Source organism: Heteronotia binoei, chromosome 19, assembly GCF_032191835.1.
Source record: "Heteronotia binoei isolate CCM8104 ecotype False Entrance Well chromosome 19, APGP_CSIRO_Hbin_v1, whole genome shotgun sequence".
Taxonomy (NCBI): domain Eukaryota; kingdom Metazoa; phylum Chordata; class Lepidosauria; order Squamata; family Gekkonidae; genus Heteronotia; species Heteronotia binoei.
In genome coordinates this window covers 30,181,938-30,198,483 of record NC_083241.1, presented here as the reverse complement: position 1 = coordinate 30,198,483, position 16,546 = coordinate 30,181,938, and the positions used below count along the sequence as shown (strand labels likewise).

Below are 16,546 nucleotides of genomic sequence, written 5' to 3'. Positions count from 1 at the left end.
CCACTGGCTTAAATCCACGCTGTCCTGCCTCCCTCTAGTGGAGAAGCCAGGAGATGTTCCCCTCTCCCCATCCGCCTTTTTTGAGATGCAGACAGCAAGTCAGCTTTAAGTCTGGTCTCTGAATTCCGGAGTATGATGTAGGGCAGGGGTGTCAAACTCATTTATTATGTGGATCAGATCTGACATAAATGAGACCTCGCTGGGTCAGGCCATGTGTGTCATAAAACGTAATGCCAGATAACAGAGATACAAACTTTATAAGGCACAAACACAACTAAAGGGGTTTTTTTAAACTTAAAGCCTGCTTAAAACATTAACATTTTTGCAGCATTTTGTTTAACGGTCTCTGATAACTGACACCTTTTGCTCTGAATTATTGCATCAAAATCTGGAGACAATGTCTGTGCAGTAGCAATCTTGACTATGCTGTTAAGGTGCGTATCTGTAAATTGCAAGCCTAGTTTTGATTTATTGACATTCACTACAGAAATGTCATATGCAAAGCTCTGTGCCTTAGGACCCAGGGAAAAACATGAACTAACTGGGCATTGTGAGTTTTTGAATGTAAGTTGCTTTGTGTGCTGGTCAAGAACATGTGAAGGCACCAGGACATAAACTGAGGGCTATGTGATTATAAAACTATTATCTTCCAAAAAAAAAACCTGCAACTCCTATGAGGCAGTGCAAGAATACAGGGACAGAATGGTCACTATCAGCCTACTATCTGGGAAGTCTAGGTTCAAAATCCCCAGTTTACACAGGAAATGTGCTACACACACACTCTCAGCCTAATCCACCTCACTGTGGATTGTGGTTATTCTTCATCTAAATAGTTCCCGTTACTTTCCTATTGAGAAAGACTGGATCAGGGCATGAATACAGTGAAAAGCAGAAGGGAACTCAGTTGCATCCAGGAGAGCCCTGACAGAATGAGCTTAACTAAACACACACATACACATGCACAGAATAGCAAGGCAAAAAGCTCATACCTTGAATGAAACAGTGTTAAAGGATTTTTTTGCATTTCTCCAGTAGGATTGAGGCAGCAAAGCCAAGCAGCTTCTGCTCTTTCCCTCTTCCCCGAGGAGGAGCCTCAGCCAATGGAAGAGCTAGGCTCTGTAGCTCTACTGTTTAATTAAGAGAGCCAGGCTCTATCAATCACACAGCAGAACTACAGAGCCAAGCCCCTCCATTAGCTGAGGCTCCTCCTCCCTTGGGGAAAAGGAAGGGGGAAGAGGGAAAGAGCAAGAGGCTGCTTGGCTTGGCTGCATTGCAGGAAGAAATGCAAAAATGGTGACCAAAGAAAGGAGAATAAAGCAGACAGCCATTTGCTGCTGGGTCTGATTGGAGTCTTCTGGGAGCTGAATTAGGCCTGAGGGCAGCACATTTGACACCCCTGATGTAAGAGGTCATCTTTTGCTGAATTTTGAATACATTCATGGCCCCCTTCTGTTTTAGACTTGTGGTTTGTTTGACATAGTATAGTGTCTGTCTGTGACGTGCTCTTGAAGAATTTCTGCTCTCTCATATCCCTGGAGGATGGGATAGTGTAGTATATTTCTTTTTTTGACATAGTATAGTGTCTGTCTGTGACGTGCTCTTGAAGAATTTCTGCTCTCTCATACCCCTGGAGGATGGGATAGTGTGGTATATTTATTTTTTTGTTTGTATTTCTGTGTATTTATCTCATCATTCTGCCAAGAAGCTCAGGGCAGTATATCTGGTTCACTCTCACAGCAACCTTGTGAGGTAGGTTAGATTGACCCCAAGGTCATCCAAAGAGGTTTAAGGGGCCACTTGAGTACTAGTCTGATATGCTAACCACTGCATCACACTGTTAGCCACAACATGCTATGCTTTCCATACTGATATATACTGCCAGATTGGCCTTTTGCCATCTTTGTTTGGGTCAGGCAGTTGGTTCCCTACCTCTCCTCCTGCAACTTGACAACAGTGATCCATGCAATAGTCACTTCCAAAGAAAGCTGGACAAACACTTGTCAGGGATGCTGTGATCCTACACTGAGCAGGGGTTTGGACTAGGTTGCCTGTATGGCCCCTTGTGCCCTGCTAGACTCACACAATTTTCCCTTCCCTGTTTAAAAACAAAAAGTACCTGCAGCTTGGATTCATGTACACGCCTTGCAATAAAAATGTAGAAAAATGGAAACACCACAGCTGGCTGCTGCTTGAGAGCAGTTCCCGCCCCCTTCCACTTCCTGCCCGTTACCACAAAAAGACCTCCCAGAATGTGATGAGACTTTTCCTTTTCATGAAAACATTTGTTTCCTCAATTCAGCAGCACCTTAAAGACTTAACGTTTGATGAACTTCAATGAATCACCAGTCACTTTTTCAGATATTAGCCCTATATTTAAGGGAAAAGCAGAATATAAATCAAATAAACAAATAAATATGTATGCAAATTAAACCAAGAACCCTTCTTTTGGGGGCACCCTGTAAGGTTGCCAGCTCTAAGTGGAGAAAGACCTTGAGATTTTGGGTGTGGAGCTTGGGGAGGGTGGGATTTGGAGAAGGGAGGGACCCCAGTGAAGTACAATGTCAGAGTCCACTTTCCGAAGCAGCCATTTTCACCAGGGGAACTGATCTCTTTAGTCCAACAGTAGGAGATCTCCGGGTCTCACCTGGGGATTGGCAACCCTAAAAGATGTTTATCATGACTCTTTCAAGCTTAGATTCATGATGTGGGGGGGGGGAGACCAGGTAGATAAGAGTCCTATCATAAAACTTGGAAGTATAACTTCTCTGTAAGTCTGAAGCAGAATTCCTGCTACTGCAGGGTAGGTTGGTGCATGGAGGATCTCAATTCTTCCAGCAGCAATAAGTTTTCCTTCCCTGTACTGGCCCCCAGCAGGGGCATCAAGAGACTTCATCAAGGAAGGGAGGGAGGTGTGTGCTACAGCTGCTATAATCAAGTCACAAGAAGACTACTGGACTACAATGGGAACTAGCAGTATCAGCACCAGAATGACAATGCGGTTCTAAACAGATTTACATCCTTCAAAATCCACTGAAGTCAACAGGCTTAGAAGGGTATACTCTCCTTAGGTGTAACTCTGCTCAGCTATGTATGGCTTTGCTCACTGTGCTGGATTCCTTGTCTGATGAAGTGTACTTAAGAGCACACGAAAGCTTACGTTCTAACTAAATAAAAATTGGTCTTAAAGGTGCAACTTGACTCCTGCTTTGTTCATCTCCTTAGGACTGCAGATGCAGGATTCAAATGTAATACTTTTGTAATTGCTTTCTCAAGCAATACTTTTTACCCAGAGGGAGAACAAAAAGCAAATTCTGCTCCAGCATCTCCACAGCTACCAAAAAGAAAGGTCAGGTAGCCTGTCCCCCCCTCAAAAAAAAGTGGAAAATGGGAAAGGAATTGTTTCTCTGATCTATCCTACAAGCAGGTTCCTATGCCTTGCCTCCAGTTTAATCAACACACCACCAACACATACACCAGGCTGAGGAGAGGGGTCCCTTTGAGGTGGGCATGAAGCTCAGTGGTGGAACATCTGCTTTGCACACATAAGGTCCCAGGTTCAGTCTCCAGCAGTAGGCCTGAGATCCTGGAGAGCTGCTGGTGGTCAAGAGGGGATACCAACCCTGACAGCTTCATGTCTTCACTGGTAGCCCAAGCCTTGCACAAATTAGAGCGAGTGTACCACTTTAGGGCATAATTCTCCTTTGGGCCCTCCCAGCTGTTAAGACCTAAGGGATGGGTGGGGGATTTTCAGTCCCTTCACCTGAGAAGGAAAACTGGTAGGAACCCAAAATTGTTTTCCTTCTTTGTTAGGGCATAGAGATTAAGGCAGCAAGGAATCTGTCTCAGGCTTCTCTTGCACATATTAAACAATATTTGATAAACTGTTTGATACCAGGACTTCTGAACTGTCATAGGTATTAGTTGAACCCATTTAAAATGCCTTATTGTGACTCAGCTAATTGTAAAAATACATTTTGCATAATTGCTTATTTGATATGGTTTTTTTGTGTATGTCACCTAAAGTCTTTCAATTAATAGAAGTGGTAATTACCGGTAAATGGTGAATATAATCAATAGTCACTAGGCCTGCTGGGCAGAAGCTGAAAGAAGTAAAAGGGGGCAGGCTTTTGTTATCTCTTGTGCCATCTTGTATGATGGGGAAATGTAAATTGGACTCCGTGTGGGCTTATGGGTGCAATTCTAAGTAGGTTTACTCAGAATTAAAAGTAATTTTATTTAGTGGGACTTACTCCTCGGAAAGTGCTTTTAGGACTGCCACCTGTGTGAACTGAATTGGCTCCTTGTGACTGAAACTGTGAGTGTGGACATCCACTGCCGGTTGTCCTAAGGGTATCATCAGATTATTTCATTGACTAATCTGCCAAATAATGCCCCCAAATCAATAGACATAACAAAGAAAATATTAAAGATCAGTAGGTGTACTTTATTGAAAGAAGGCAATGATCTTTAAAGTTATGTTTCCTACAAGCCAGATAAGAAAGTAGTTTGTATCCAAACACATCTTAGAATATTTCCCTTCACCACTATAATCAAAACAAACATCCAGAAGATTTTAATAAAGAAACTTTAAAAAAAAGCAACACAAGGCTGAATTACTATTGTGCTTCGAATTGCAAAATCTATACGTTACAATAAATTCAAAGTAGCTGTTGTTTTCTGAGTGCTCAATTCTGTGCTTGCACTAGATGTATAGAGGAAAAGCTCAATTTCTGCCATCAGTTAAGTTATAACCAACACCTGTGATTGACTGAAGAGATGCTCCCAATTCTTTGGGCAGTTCCTTTTTTAAATCATCATTTTTAATCAAGACTTCACAAACACTGGGAGAATATAGCAAGCTATTTATTCTATGACCACTGATATGCCAATAAAGGTCTATGAATGAATGAATATGGTAAGCCTTCTCTTAGAAGAGGCATTGCCTCTTCTCTCATGACAAAAGAATGCCTCTTCTAAAATGGAACTTCCTGCAACATATATGGGCAATACTCTTTTAAACAGGAAAATGATTTCTTTCTCTAGGGCACTGTTTCTTTCATGTGCTAATTTGAGATCTTCTTCTTCTAATTGACTGACATTTCCTTAACTAGGTGACAGTCTTTCTAAATCCACACGCCTCGAAATCTCAAGCTTTGCACAGCAACAGGCCTCAGGAGACACCCGGCACACTTAATTTGGTGTTTGCGCAGACTTAAAAATGGTTTTCCAGAGCAGTCATTTCAAAGTGGGGACAGCACAGGAAGAACGGTTCAGGACAGCATGGCTGGAAATCTCAATGTCTTCCAATCTGGAGAGAGGGAAAAGGTAAGTTTTACATATTTCAATCACTGATAGCCCATCTGCATCCCACAGATTTATAGCAGATGACTAAACCAATTCACAGGCATGTACATCTACTGGGCAAACTGTGACACTGTGAGTCTTGTGGAATGAAGCCTGAACCTTGCTGTAAGCCCTCCCCTCCCATTTTATGTTCTTCATCTCCAGTTTTCCTCAACATACAATTCACATTAGCCACAATTGTTATGAAATATCTGTACTTTACCTTCTTTTCCTGAGAACATCTGCTCAGTACACTTCTGTAGAAGAAAACACAGTCATTATTACTTTGAGGACAGATCTTTCCCCTGTAGCAGAAAAAATAATACAGCACTATCTAATTCTACACAACTGCGACCAATGGCAACTTTTCTTATAAAGAAGGATGCCCGCTAAGCTCAGATGTCCGTAATTTCCTGGATGCCTGCTTACCTTCTTTCATAGAATATATTTAGAAGATACAACATTCATATAACCAGAAGATATGGGTTACAGGCCACAGTTCTTTTTAGGTGAAGGGAATAGCTACACATGACATGTGACTGGGCATGTATTTATTTCTACATCTTCTCCATTTATATACTATGGACCTTCTAGAGGGACATCCTCAGTGTCTTCTACGGTAGGCTGAGATTCACCCAGACTCAGTCCTCATTAAGATTCCCTTTACTGCCAGTCCAAACAGGTCTTCCACATAATTGTGGCTGCTTGCTCCACCTCCTCTGTCCCTTTAAAACCTTAGGGGGCTGAGCTGTGCCTCTGCCATGGGTCAGTTCCTCCAGAGCTGTTTCTGCCATCCCAAGTGGTACCCCGCCCTGTCTTGGAGCAGTTCCTGCCATTTTCCTGCCATTATCAGCCTCCACTGCCACCTCTGGGCCAGTCTTATAAAGCAGGCAATGGGCCTATTTTGACTCAATAAAGTGTGAGTTAAAGGTGCTGATGGGGGCTCCTGCAACAGTGGAATTAAACAGGACTGGCAAGGGCTGAGTGGAAAAAAAATATAACGAATGTATGTAAACAATAGACAACTACATGGTGCTCCACCAAACAGTAACTGAATTGTTCCAATAAACCCTGTATCTAGTTGTAAAGACTTCCTATATTGAAATAGAAGTGTGCCCCACGGGATATTTTCAGTGCAGTTCTAAGCAGACAGTTCCAGAGAGTAGCCTTGCTGGTCTGCAGTCGCACCTTAGAGACCAACAAGATGTTCAGGGTATGAACTTTTGAGAGTCAACTCTCCCTACAAAGGGAACACTAACTCTCAAAAGCTCATAGCTCCAAAGTCTTGTTGGTCTCTTAAGGTGCTACTGGACTCCTATCTAGTTGTCTTTGGATGTCCAAGGCAACCAGTGAGCTGGGAAGGGCGTGACTCGCTTACAATCACACAGTGATTATTAATTTATTTACAAGATTTACATCCTGCCTCTCAGCCCAGCCAGGACCACCAAAGTGGGTAACGACTAAACGCAAAACAGTATAAAAACACATCATGAAATGAGTTAAAAATACAACTAAAGTAATGTGTGTAGATGGAAAAATAGATAAACATCCATTGTAAACAGGGCAGGAAGGAGGGTCACTAGCTTAGGAAAAAAAACTATAAAGAGTGATTTATTCCCATGATTAAAAAGTTGCATGATACTTTTTTTTTTTAACTGGAAAAACCCATCACATGCTGGAAAATCCCTGAAATCCTTCCCTGACAACACTCTTATCAATGTACATCTTCTAAAGCAGAGGAACTGGTTAACAGTGGCCGCTTCTCTATTTTGATCCATGAAGATGCATTGATAACAGTTTTTCTCTATTTCAGGGGTGGCCAATGGTAGCTCTCCAGATGTTTTTTGCCTACAACTCCCATCAGCCCCAGCCAGCATGGCCAATGGCTGGGGCTGATGTGAGTTGTAGGCAAAAAAAAAACATCTGAAGAGCTACCGTTGGCCACCCCTGCTCTATTTTACTCCAGGAAGATGCACTGATAATCATGCAGCCGTGAGCTATATTCAGTTCACCATTATTCACAGCCACTGTGAATGAGTATGTGTGTGTGTTTGGTCGTTGTTAACAGGAGGAACAACAAGATTCATTTGAAGCTGAACAGCTAAAATGTTTTTCATTGTGAGTTGTGTACTGGTGTTCGGAGGGAAGACTTTTGTCAGCCAGGAGACTTGTTTGGTTGGGCCACCTTTCAAGGAGCTGAGACAAAAGGAAAAGGGGACACAGATGGGATCGAAGCAGGAAAAGTCCTCACCGAGTTTGAAGATTTTGGGCTCAGAAAAGGTTTCATGTTCCACCCTGAAGGCATACTCATCCTTCTCATCGATAGTGACATTGGCGTGGAAAAGCTGAAAGAAGGCCCAGTTTGAGTGAAAAGAAAGATCACTTTGCTGGCAGTCCATTTTCTTGCCATTCTTCAGAAGCGTGACGCTGATTTTGGGAGGATGGAATCCATCAACATAGCACTGCAAGATGTTCTCCTTGCCAAACTCCACGGGATAGCGAGTGAACACCTGCACAGAAGGTGTTCCTGGAGAAATTGGGAAAGCCAGAGGATCCAAGATCAACGGAGGTGAACACACATACTAAACACATAAATTGACCTGTTCAGGTCAGTCTTGTCTACTCTGACCAGTGATGGCTCTTCAGGGTTCCAGGGGCTGAGGTCTTTCACATCAACGACTCCCTGATCACTGCTACCTGGAAATGCCAAGGACTAACCTGAGATTCCTTCCCCACAGAGGATCCTCCACTATGTAGCCTCCTATTGGGCAAATTCTCTTCATAAATGTCTCTTCCACATAAGAAAACAGCTCCAAAAGTTCCAGAGCCCGGACTGTGAGTGGGAAATGATGCTAAGCAGGTGCAGACATGGGTGCAACTGCACAGATGGATGAGAAAGCCAAGGAGAGCCCCAGGAAGACCACAATTTTTGTTTCAGTCTAGTATTTTTAAAATCTATACCCCAACCCTTTGGTTCAGGGCAGCCAACTAATGAAGAACTAGTAACATGGTCACTGTATTTAATAATAACTGTGCAGGCCAGTTACAGAAATAGCAAAACCACATCACCTCTCCAGATAAGAAGATACTGGATTTATATCCCGCCCTATACTCTGAATCTCAGAGTCTAAGAGTAGTTACAATCTCCTTTACCTTCCACCCCCCACAACAGACACCCTGTGAGGTAGGTGAGGCTGAGAGAGCTCTCACAGAAGCTGCCCTTTTCAAGGACAACTCCTACAAGAGCTATGGCTGACCCAAGGCCATTCCAGCAGCTGCAAGTGGAGGAGTGGGGAATCAAATCCGGTTCTCCCAGATAAGAGTCCGCACACTTAACCATTACACCAAACTGGTTTCCCAGTTTGGGACCCCCCCACTGGGGAGGAAGGCAAGATATAAATTAAATAAATAAAATATCCAGGTGGGTAAGACATAGCACCCTGACTTGGATGGCCCAACATGAAGCTATGTTTTTTTTCCGCATGCGTGAAAAAGCAGCTTTTCATTTCCCACCACTGTTTTAAGGACATGCTGCCAAATGCTGCTTTCTCAAAAACTGCCACTTCCAAAATTGCTTATTATTTAGCAAACGAATAAAAGTGGGCTTTGTTTTGTGTATTTATATGCTTAAATCCCCTCCCCCTTTTCTTTCTTTTCATATAATATCTAGGATTATGAAGCACTGTGAGGTGGCCAGGCTGAGAATGTGCCTGGCCCAAGGCCACCCGGCTAGCTTCCAAGGCTGAGTGAGGACTTGAACCTGGCTCTCTCACATCTTAGGCCAACAATGTAACCACTCCACCATTCTGGTCAACAGACTGGTCAGGCATCAGGGGTGTGTGGCCTAAAATGCAAAGGAGTTCCTGCTACCAAAAAAGCCCTGCCTGCATGAATACGTCGTGTCAGATGTGCTTCTATTTTTGCAAGTAAAATTTGTTTCGCTTGCTACCATTGGTACAGCATTTTTCCCCTTTCACCTGGAAATCGCAAGGATTAGGGATACTGTATAAAGCTTCTTTGGATGAAGGAATAGTGGGAATGCTTATTAAATTTGCAGATGATACTAAATTGGGAGGGGTTGCAAACACAGAAAAAGACAGAAACAGGGTACAGGATGACCTTGTCAGGCTGGAAAACTGGGCTAAAATCAATAAAATGAATTTTAACAGGGATAAATGTAAAATTCTGCATTTGGGTAGGAAAAATACAATGCATGGTTATAGGATGGGGGAGACCTGTCTTAGCAGTAGTATGTGCGAAAGGATCTAGGGGTCTTAGTGGATCATACGCTGAACATGAGTCAACAGTGTGATGCGGTGGCTAAAAAGGCAAATGCAATTTTGGGCTGTATCAACAGAAGTATAGTGTCCAGATCATGTGATGTGATGGTATCACTTTACTCTGCTCTGGTAAGACCTCACCTGGAGTATTGTGTTCAGTTTTGGGCACCACATTTTAAGAAGGATATAGACAAGCTGGAACAGGTCCAGAGGAGGGCGACAAAGATGGTGAGGAGTCTGGAGACCAAATCCTATGAGGAAAAGTTGAAGGAGCTGGGGATGTTTAGCCTGGAGAGGAGACAAAGTCCTATGAGGAAAGGTTGAAGGAGCTGGGGATGTTTAGCCTGGAGAGGAGGCGGCTGCGAGGTGATAGGATCACCATCTTCAAGTACTTGAAGGGCTGTCATATAGAGGATGGTGTGGAATTGTTTTCTGTGGCCCCAGAAGGTAGGACCAGAACCAATGTGTTGAAATTAAATCAGAAGAGTTTCCGGCTCAACATTAGGAAGAACTTCCTCAGTGGAACAGGCTTCCTCGGGAGGTGGTGGGCTCTCCTTCCATGGAGGTTTTTAAACAGAGGCTAGATGGCCATCTGACAGCAATGAAGATCCTGTGAATTTTGGGGGAGGTGTTTATGAGTTTCCTGCATTGTGCAGGGGGTTAAACTAGATGACCCTAGAGGTCCCTTCCAACTCTACGATTCTATAATTCTGTGTTTCCAAGGCAAATGACATATTTTTAACATTTAACCCAATACTAAGTGAGCTTAATTAGCAGGCCCAGATGGACCTGTTGTTGAGTATCTGCCAGTGTGGAAGGTACCCAGCACCTGTTGTAAATCAAGGAATGGTGCAGAACAGTGAAGTAGTTTGGGAAACAGCATAGCTTCAGCTGAAACAGACTAGAAAATTCTCTTAAGATGCTCTCTGTCTCAACACAGATATATTTATACTTGGGTGGGGGAGTGTAATGACCATGTTTGATTTGTATGTCTACTATGCGCCCATCTCGGTCTTTCCGAAGCCATTTACAACTATTATGAAACTGAAACTGGGCACACATCTGGGATGGAAATCCCCCAGAAATATAAATATGCAACACAAAGCCCACTTTTATTTGTTTGCTAAATAAAAAGCAGTTTTGGAAGTGGCAGCTTTTGAGAAGTGGCAGCATGTGCCCTTTCTCAAATGACTGTTTTGACCCTTGTGAAATTTTTCCTCACCTCCCCATGGGACAATAGAGTCCTATCTCCAAGGGAGGGAAGCAGGATGAAGGTATGTGTTTCGGCATGCGTGGCTTTAAGCATAATGGGTAATTTACACTTATAGACCGATCAGTGTATATGAGAAATAACACAGTGCCACAAGGAGTACACATCTGGACGGGCTGCTGGAACATTCTTCAGTCATCATAGACTCTACCACCTTTTACACCTGTCTCCCTCCCTCCCACACACGCACTTTCTTTTCATATAATATCTAAGGTTATGAAGAATTTTGAGGATGTCAAAAGCACATTTACTTCTTTGTGAACTACTGGCGGCCCTAAGAAAAGTACCAGTCTAATGTGAGTTGCCCTGACTTGAACGGCCGAGGCAAGCCCAACTTCATCATATCTCAGAAGTGAAGCAAAGTCAGCCCTGGTTAGTGCTTGGATGGGAGACCACCACAGAAGTCCAGGGTCACTATGCAGAGGCAGGCAGTGGCAAACCACCTCTGTCTGTCTCTTCCTTGGAAAACCCCACAGGGCAGAGCTGACCTATGCATTACAGGCCTGTAGCTACAGGGGGCCTATGGGGGCCCTGCCCCCTGACTTCCTGTTGGGTGACCCAATTCAGGTGGCCCTGACCTTCCTTCCCTCCCCCTGCTTCTGAGGGCTGCCCCCCTCCCCCATGATTTAAATTACACAGGAGGGGTACCTAGGAGCAGCCAATGCTTCTCTCAGCCCTTTAAATGATGTCCGAGGGCCAGCAGCTGCTCCTAAGTACCCCTCCCATGCAATTTAAATTGCAGAAGAGGGAAGTGGGACCCCCTGGCTCTCAGCTTTCACCTCTGTGCCCCCCCATAAACGGTGGTGAGAGCCAGTTTGGTGTAGTGGTTAAGTGTGCGGACTCTTATCTGGGAGAACCGGGTTTGATTCCCCACTCCTCCATTTGCACCTGCTGGAATGGCCTTGGGTCAGCCATAGCTCTGACAGAGGTTGTCCTTGAAAGGGCAGCTGCTGTGAGAGCCCTCTCCAGCCCCACCCACCTCACAGGGTGTCTGTTGTGGGGGAGGAAGGTAAAGGAGATTGTGAGCCGCTCTGAGACTCTTCGGAGTGGAGGGCGGGATATAAATCCAATATCTTCTTATCTTCTTCTGGTGGCAGCAGTGGGGGGGCAGGAGGGAAGGTCTTGAGCCCTGAGTCACAACGGCAGCCGTTAAATGCCCCCTGACTTTTTTACATGCCCCCCCTCCCGACTTTTAAAATTCCGGCTATGGGCCTGATTATGTATAGTTCCTAAGCCCCACAATACTTATAGGGGCCCACAAATTTTTTACAATTTCTTTTAAAATCAGAAGGAAAACATGAGATTTTAGGGTCGAATAACTTACAAAAAGAATTCTCACCATCCAGGCTCCCCCCCCCCCCGAAAAAAATGTTTAGGGCCCACTAAAAGCTATTATATTTTCCTTAACCCAGAAAAAAATGTTGATTTAAAGTTATATCAAAAACCATTTTAATATTGATATTATTATGGTGGGTGGTGCCCGCGAAAGTCATAATGCAGCCCTGCTCCTGGAATGCCACATGCAGATAAGCAGGGTCAGCCCTGGTTAATGCTTCGTTAGGAGAACAACAAGGAAGTCCAGGGTTGTGCCGCAGAGGCAGACAATGTCTTCTCTCGAAAACCCCATGGGGTCGCCATAAATCAAGCTGCGACGTGATGGAAAAAGGAAAGTAACTTTGTACAGGAAGCACGTACTTAATGTAAAATCTGTACAGCCCTTTGCAAAACAACGAAACCCTCTTGCTCCCTTGTAAAGTATAACTGGCCACCCCCAAAATAAACAGGAGTCCTGCAGCTTCTCAAAGACAAGCAAGTTCTCCCTTCAGCATAATAGCATTTCTGGACTAGCTGACATCAGTGTTCCCTCTAAGTTGAGTTAGCGTGAGCTCAGCTAGCTCACAGAGTTTTAGCCTTCAGCTCACACATTTTTGTGTTAGTTCAGGAAGGATGTCCCCAGAGCACAGTAATTTATACTGTAGCCCACTAATACCAGTAGCTCACAAAGTAGAATTTTTGCTCACAAGATTCCGGAGCTTAAAGGAACATTGGTTGACACCCAGGCTTGTCAGATGCTCTCGCAGTGAGTCTTGGTGGCGCAGGCTCTAATCCACCCACAGGTTATGCTAGAGGGGAAGCGTGCTACTTTTGGGAGGGGACACACAAGCCTATCACGAGTATTCCTCCTGGAACCCCAGTCCTTCCACAATGTTCCACAATCCTTTTTGCCTTCAAACTGCCGGGGAGGGAGAGAGAGAAAAGAAAACAGGAAGACGGAAGGGAGGGGGGAGAGAGAGAGAAAGGAAGATCCTTTCTCACACCCACTCGCCTCTTGCATCTGTGCCAAACGTCGAAACTGCTAGTTAATCCGGGTTATTCCCCCCCCCCCCCGGATCTTTAACACTACGCAACAGAATCAGAATCCCAAAGTTATCAACTAGGAAAATGCTAGTGGAAAATTGGGAGGGGGGAGTTTTTTTCTCACACGCCCTTCCCGATAGATAACTCCAGAAAGCGGATCGTGAGAACGCGCCCTCTGGTCTTGACCCGTTACAGCCCCCCGAGACGGATCCGAGCACGCCCCAAACTTCTGCTCGCCCCGTGAAGAAGAGATCCGAGGAGGAAAGGAGGCGAGCACGACTTACGTTTTTCGGTTTTCACCGTATAGATGCAAAAGGCTACCAGGACGCACCAGAGCGCAACTTCCTTCGCCTTGGCCATCGCGCCCCACGACTTGCTCTGACTCCGAGTTCCTCGGACTGCGAAAATGCCCCGAAAGGGGTGGGGAACGGGTAGACTCGGATCTTTCGGACCAATCACAACCAAGGATGGGGGCTTCGTCACTAGTAGCCAGGCAGATGTCTGATCGCAAGCCGGGAGAAGGGCCGCGGGGCTTTCCGGCTCATGCGCGCTCCTGGCCTCGCGCTTTCAGTTTCCCTTTCGCGGAAGGCGCGTGGATTCCGAGAAGCGTCCGAAATGCAAGCTTGCCGCAGCAAAAAGAATCAGAAGCTGCTTGGTCCTGACAAGGCTTGGCAAATTAACGAGCGTGCTGGGAGGGAAAATTAAATGTCCATATATATTTGTTTGCTTAGTTACTAGGTTTCTGTAATGCTTTTCTGTAATGTGAGGACTTCTAGTGTCCTGGCCCCACTGATGGACCTCCTGATGGCACCTGGGGGTTTTGGCCACTGTTGGACTGGATGGGCCATTGGCCTGATCCAACATGGCTTCTCTTGTGTTCCAAAGGACATATATATTTGGAAGTGATGCACAACAAAATATTTTAAGGGCAACCATCAAATCTAAACACACAAATAAAAGAAGGCAGCTTAAGGATCATACAGATGCGTTTACCTTGTTTATTTTCTTCACTTCCTGATCTGGGTAGCCCAGGCTAGGCCAATCTCATCATATCTCAGAAGCTAAGCAGGGTCAGCCCTGGCTAGTGTTTGTGTGGGAATCTTCCAAGAAATACCTGGGACATGAGATGGAGGCAGGTAATGACAAACCACCTCTGAACCCCTCTTGCCTTGAAAACCCTACAGGGGTCACCATGGCTTGATAGCTCTTTCTGCCTCATTTACTTAAGTGTATCATTCTCCTTTCTCAATGAGACTTCTTATCACAGGTTACATATGGTTAAAGTGTCCTCTTTTTAGAGTGCGTGTCTTCTTTTTTGGTGTCTGTCCTCTGTGGGGCTCTTTTTAAAAAAACTGATGAAAATGTCTTCAGAAGAGAACAAAGTTGGAGTCCAGTGGATTTTAACTATGTACTATTTTGCATGGTTAACCACTGTCCACCCCGCTATATGTAGCACTGCTCACTGTACCCCTGTTTCATTGTGTGATGAAGTGTGCACGAATACGAAAGCTTACATTCTGAATAAAACTTTGTTGGTCTTAAAGGTGCTACTGGACTCCAACTTTGTTCTTTTGCTTCAGGCCAACACAGCTGCCCACCTGGATCTATTTCTTTGGAAGATTAGGAATATTCCTATTTAGTAGCAATTATCACAGCCTAAGTAGGGTATTTAAAAGGAGATTTGTCATAGTGATCACTTGTTTGGAGCAGTTAGGAAATATGTCCTCTGTTTTGCTTTTTGAAGCAGGGTAACTCTAAGATTGCCTCATTAAAAATTATGCAATATACAGCAATGTAATAAAACTGGGTTGCAGAATTAGCGAATGCACTCCGAAAGGCATATTTTTAAAAGGAATTTAAAAATATGTGCTTTATAGAATTGCTGAGTATCAGATGAACAGCAAGTAGAATCATTTTTGTTCATCCTTAATTTACTACTGGCCTGTTGACTAATGTAGCCTGCCAAAGGATGTTCAAGTCTCCAGGTTGTCTTGTAGGACCCAAACTGGCCTCTTATTCAATTGGGAATTGTAGCAAGTCTGCTTTGCCTGATTTTAAACCTCTTTGAGTTTCATCCAGTTTCTTACGAAGATCAGAAGTTACTCTGCAGTGTATTACACGAAGGAAGCTTTGACTCTCGAAAGCTTATACCACAAAAAAATCTTGTCGGTCCCTTAGGTGCTAGCTGTTCTACTGCAGACTGACACAGCTACCCTCCGAAACGTGTTTGATCTTCTTCGTGGTCTCTGTGCAGTCCCACACATGGGTTTTCCCGTCAGGACGAACCCTACCTCGGAGATTTTAAAAGCTAGCCTAGGCGTTATTTTTGGCGCGCACTCCCTTCCGTCCTGGGGAGCAGGCATCCACTGCGCATGCCTGGAACGGGAGGGAGGCGCCCCACCCAGCCAGTTTTCTTTCCAACCGTCGCCCGGGATAGTCTTACCTCGTTGCGCTCCTCTTTTACCTCAGATCCTAGCCTTCGCTTCTTCGTCGTTTCCTCTCTTTTATTCCATTTTCCTCTTTATATTCTTATACTCTTCATTACTCTTCAAAAAAAAAAAAAAAAAATATCTTTCCTGCTTTTACCTCAGACCTCCCTTCCCCTACCCCCCCTCCCCCCCCGGGCGTATGGAAGGAAGGGATAGTAGAATAACCTTCAAAAGGTGTTCGCGTTGTAGGGCAAAAATCCCTACATCGGACGGACATTCACTTTGTTTATTTTGCCTGGGAGAAGCCCATAAAGTAGACGCCTGTGCGCATTGCCTTCAATTCGGCAAACAGGCGCGGAAAAACAGGGCCGCTAGACTGAGAAGTCATCTTATGGAGTCTGTGCTTCACCCTGAAATGTCGCAATCCTCTACTACAAGTAAGTCGCCTCCCCTTCTGTCTCCCCAAGGGGACGGCGCAAGGTCGGCAGCTTCAGTGGCCACTGTTCCCAGCAAGCATAAGCCCGGCGATGCCGCGAAAACCGGCGACGGCGCGAAGACGTCACAACAAACGGTCGCGCCTATTAAATTGAAAACTGGGAAGCACACCAAGAAACACAAGCACTCCGAGCCGAAGGGCCCGAAGGATTCGAGAAAACCTACCGACCCGAAGGAACCGAAAAAATCTACCGACCCGAAGGACTCGAAAAAACCTACCGCTCCGAACAAACCTTTGGAACAACACGAGTCTGACATACGTTGTGACCCGTCCACACCCGGATCCGATACCCAGGAAGCGGCCACTCCGCTTACGGACTCACCGCATCAGCAGACGGAGGAAGTTATCCCGGTTCCGTCCCGATCCCCTT

At 44.9% G+C, this 16,546-nt stretch overlaps 1 protein-coding gene across 1 annotated transcript; it reads right to left on the bottom strand.

Moving 5' to 3' along the window:
* Positions 1-4,423: 4,423 nt before the first annotated feature.
* On the bottom strand, positions 4,424-13,847 carry B2M (beta-2-microglobulin). Its single transcript, XM_060260160.1, has 4 exons — positions 13,536-13,847; positions 7,595-7,870; positions 5,567-5,600; positions 4,424-5,308 (listed from the first exon to the last, which is right to left on the bottom strand). The coding sequence occupies exons 1-3, from the start codon at positions 13,609-13,611 to the stop codon at positions 5,590-5,592; spliced, it is 363 nt and encodes a 120-aa protein (XP_060116143.1). The 5' UTR covers positions 13,612-13,847; the 3' UTR covers positions 4,424-5,308; positions 5,567-5,589.
* Between the last annotated feature and the right edge of the window lie 2,699 nt (positions 13,848-16,546).

Excerpts from the sequence above, each read along its gene's own strand:
- B2M (XM_060260160.1), bottom strand. The coding sequence starts at position 13,611 with ATGGCCAAGGCGAAGGAAGTTGCGCTCTGGTGCGTCCTGGTAGCCTTT. Across the intron at positions 7,871-13,535 it reads TACGGTGAAAACCGAAAAAC|GAACACCTTCTGTGCAGGTG; the intron begins GTAAGTCGTGCT and ends CAATTTCTCCAG.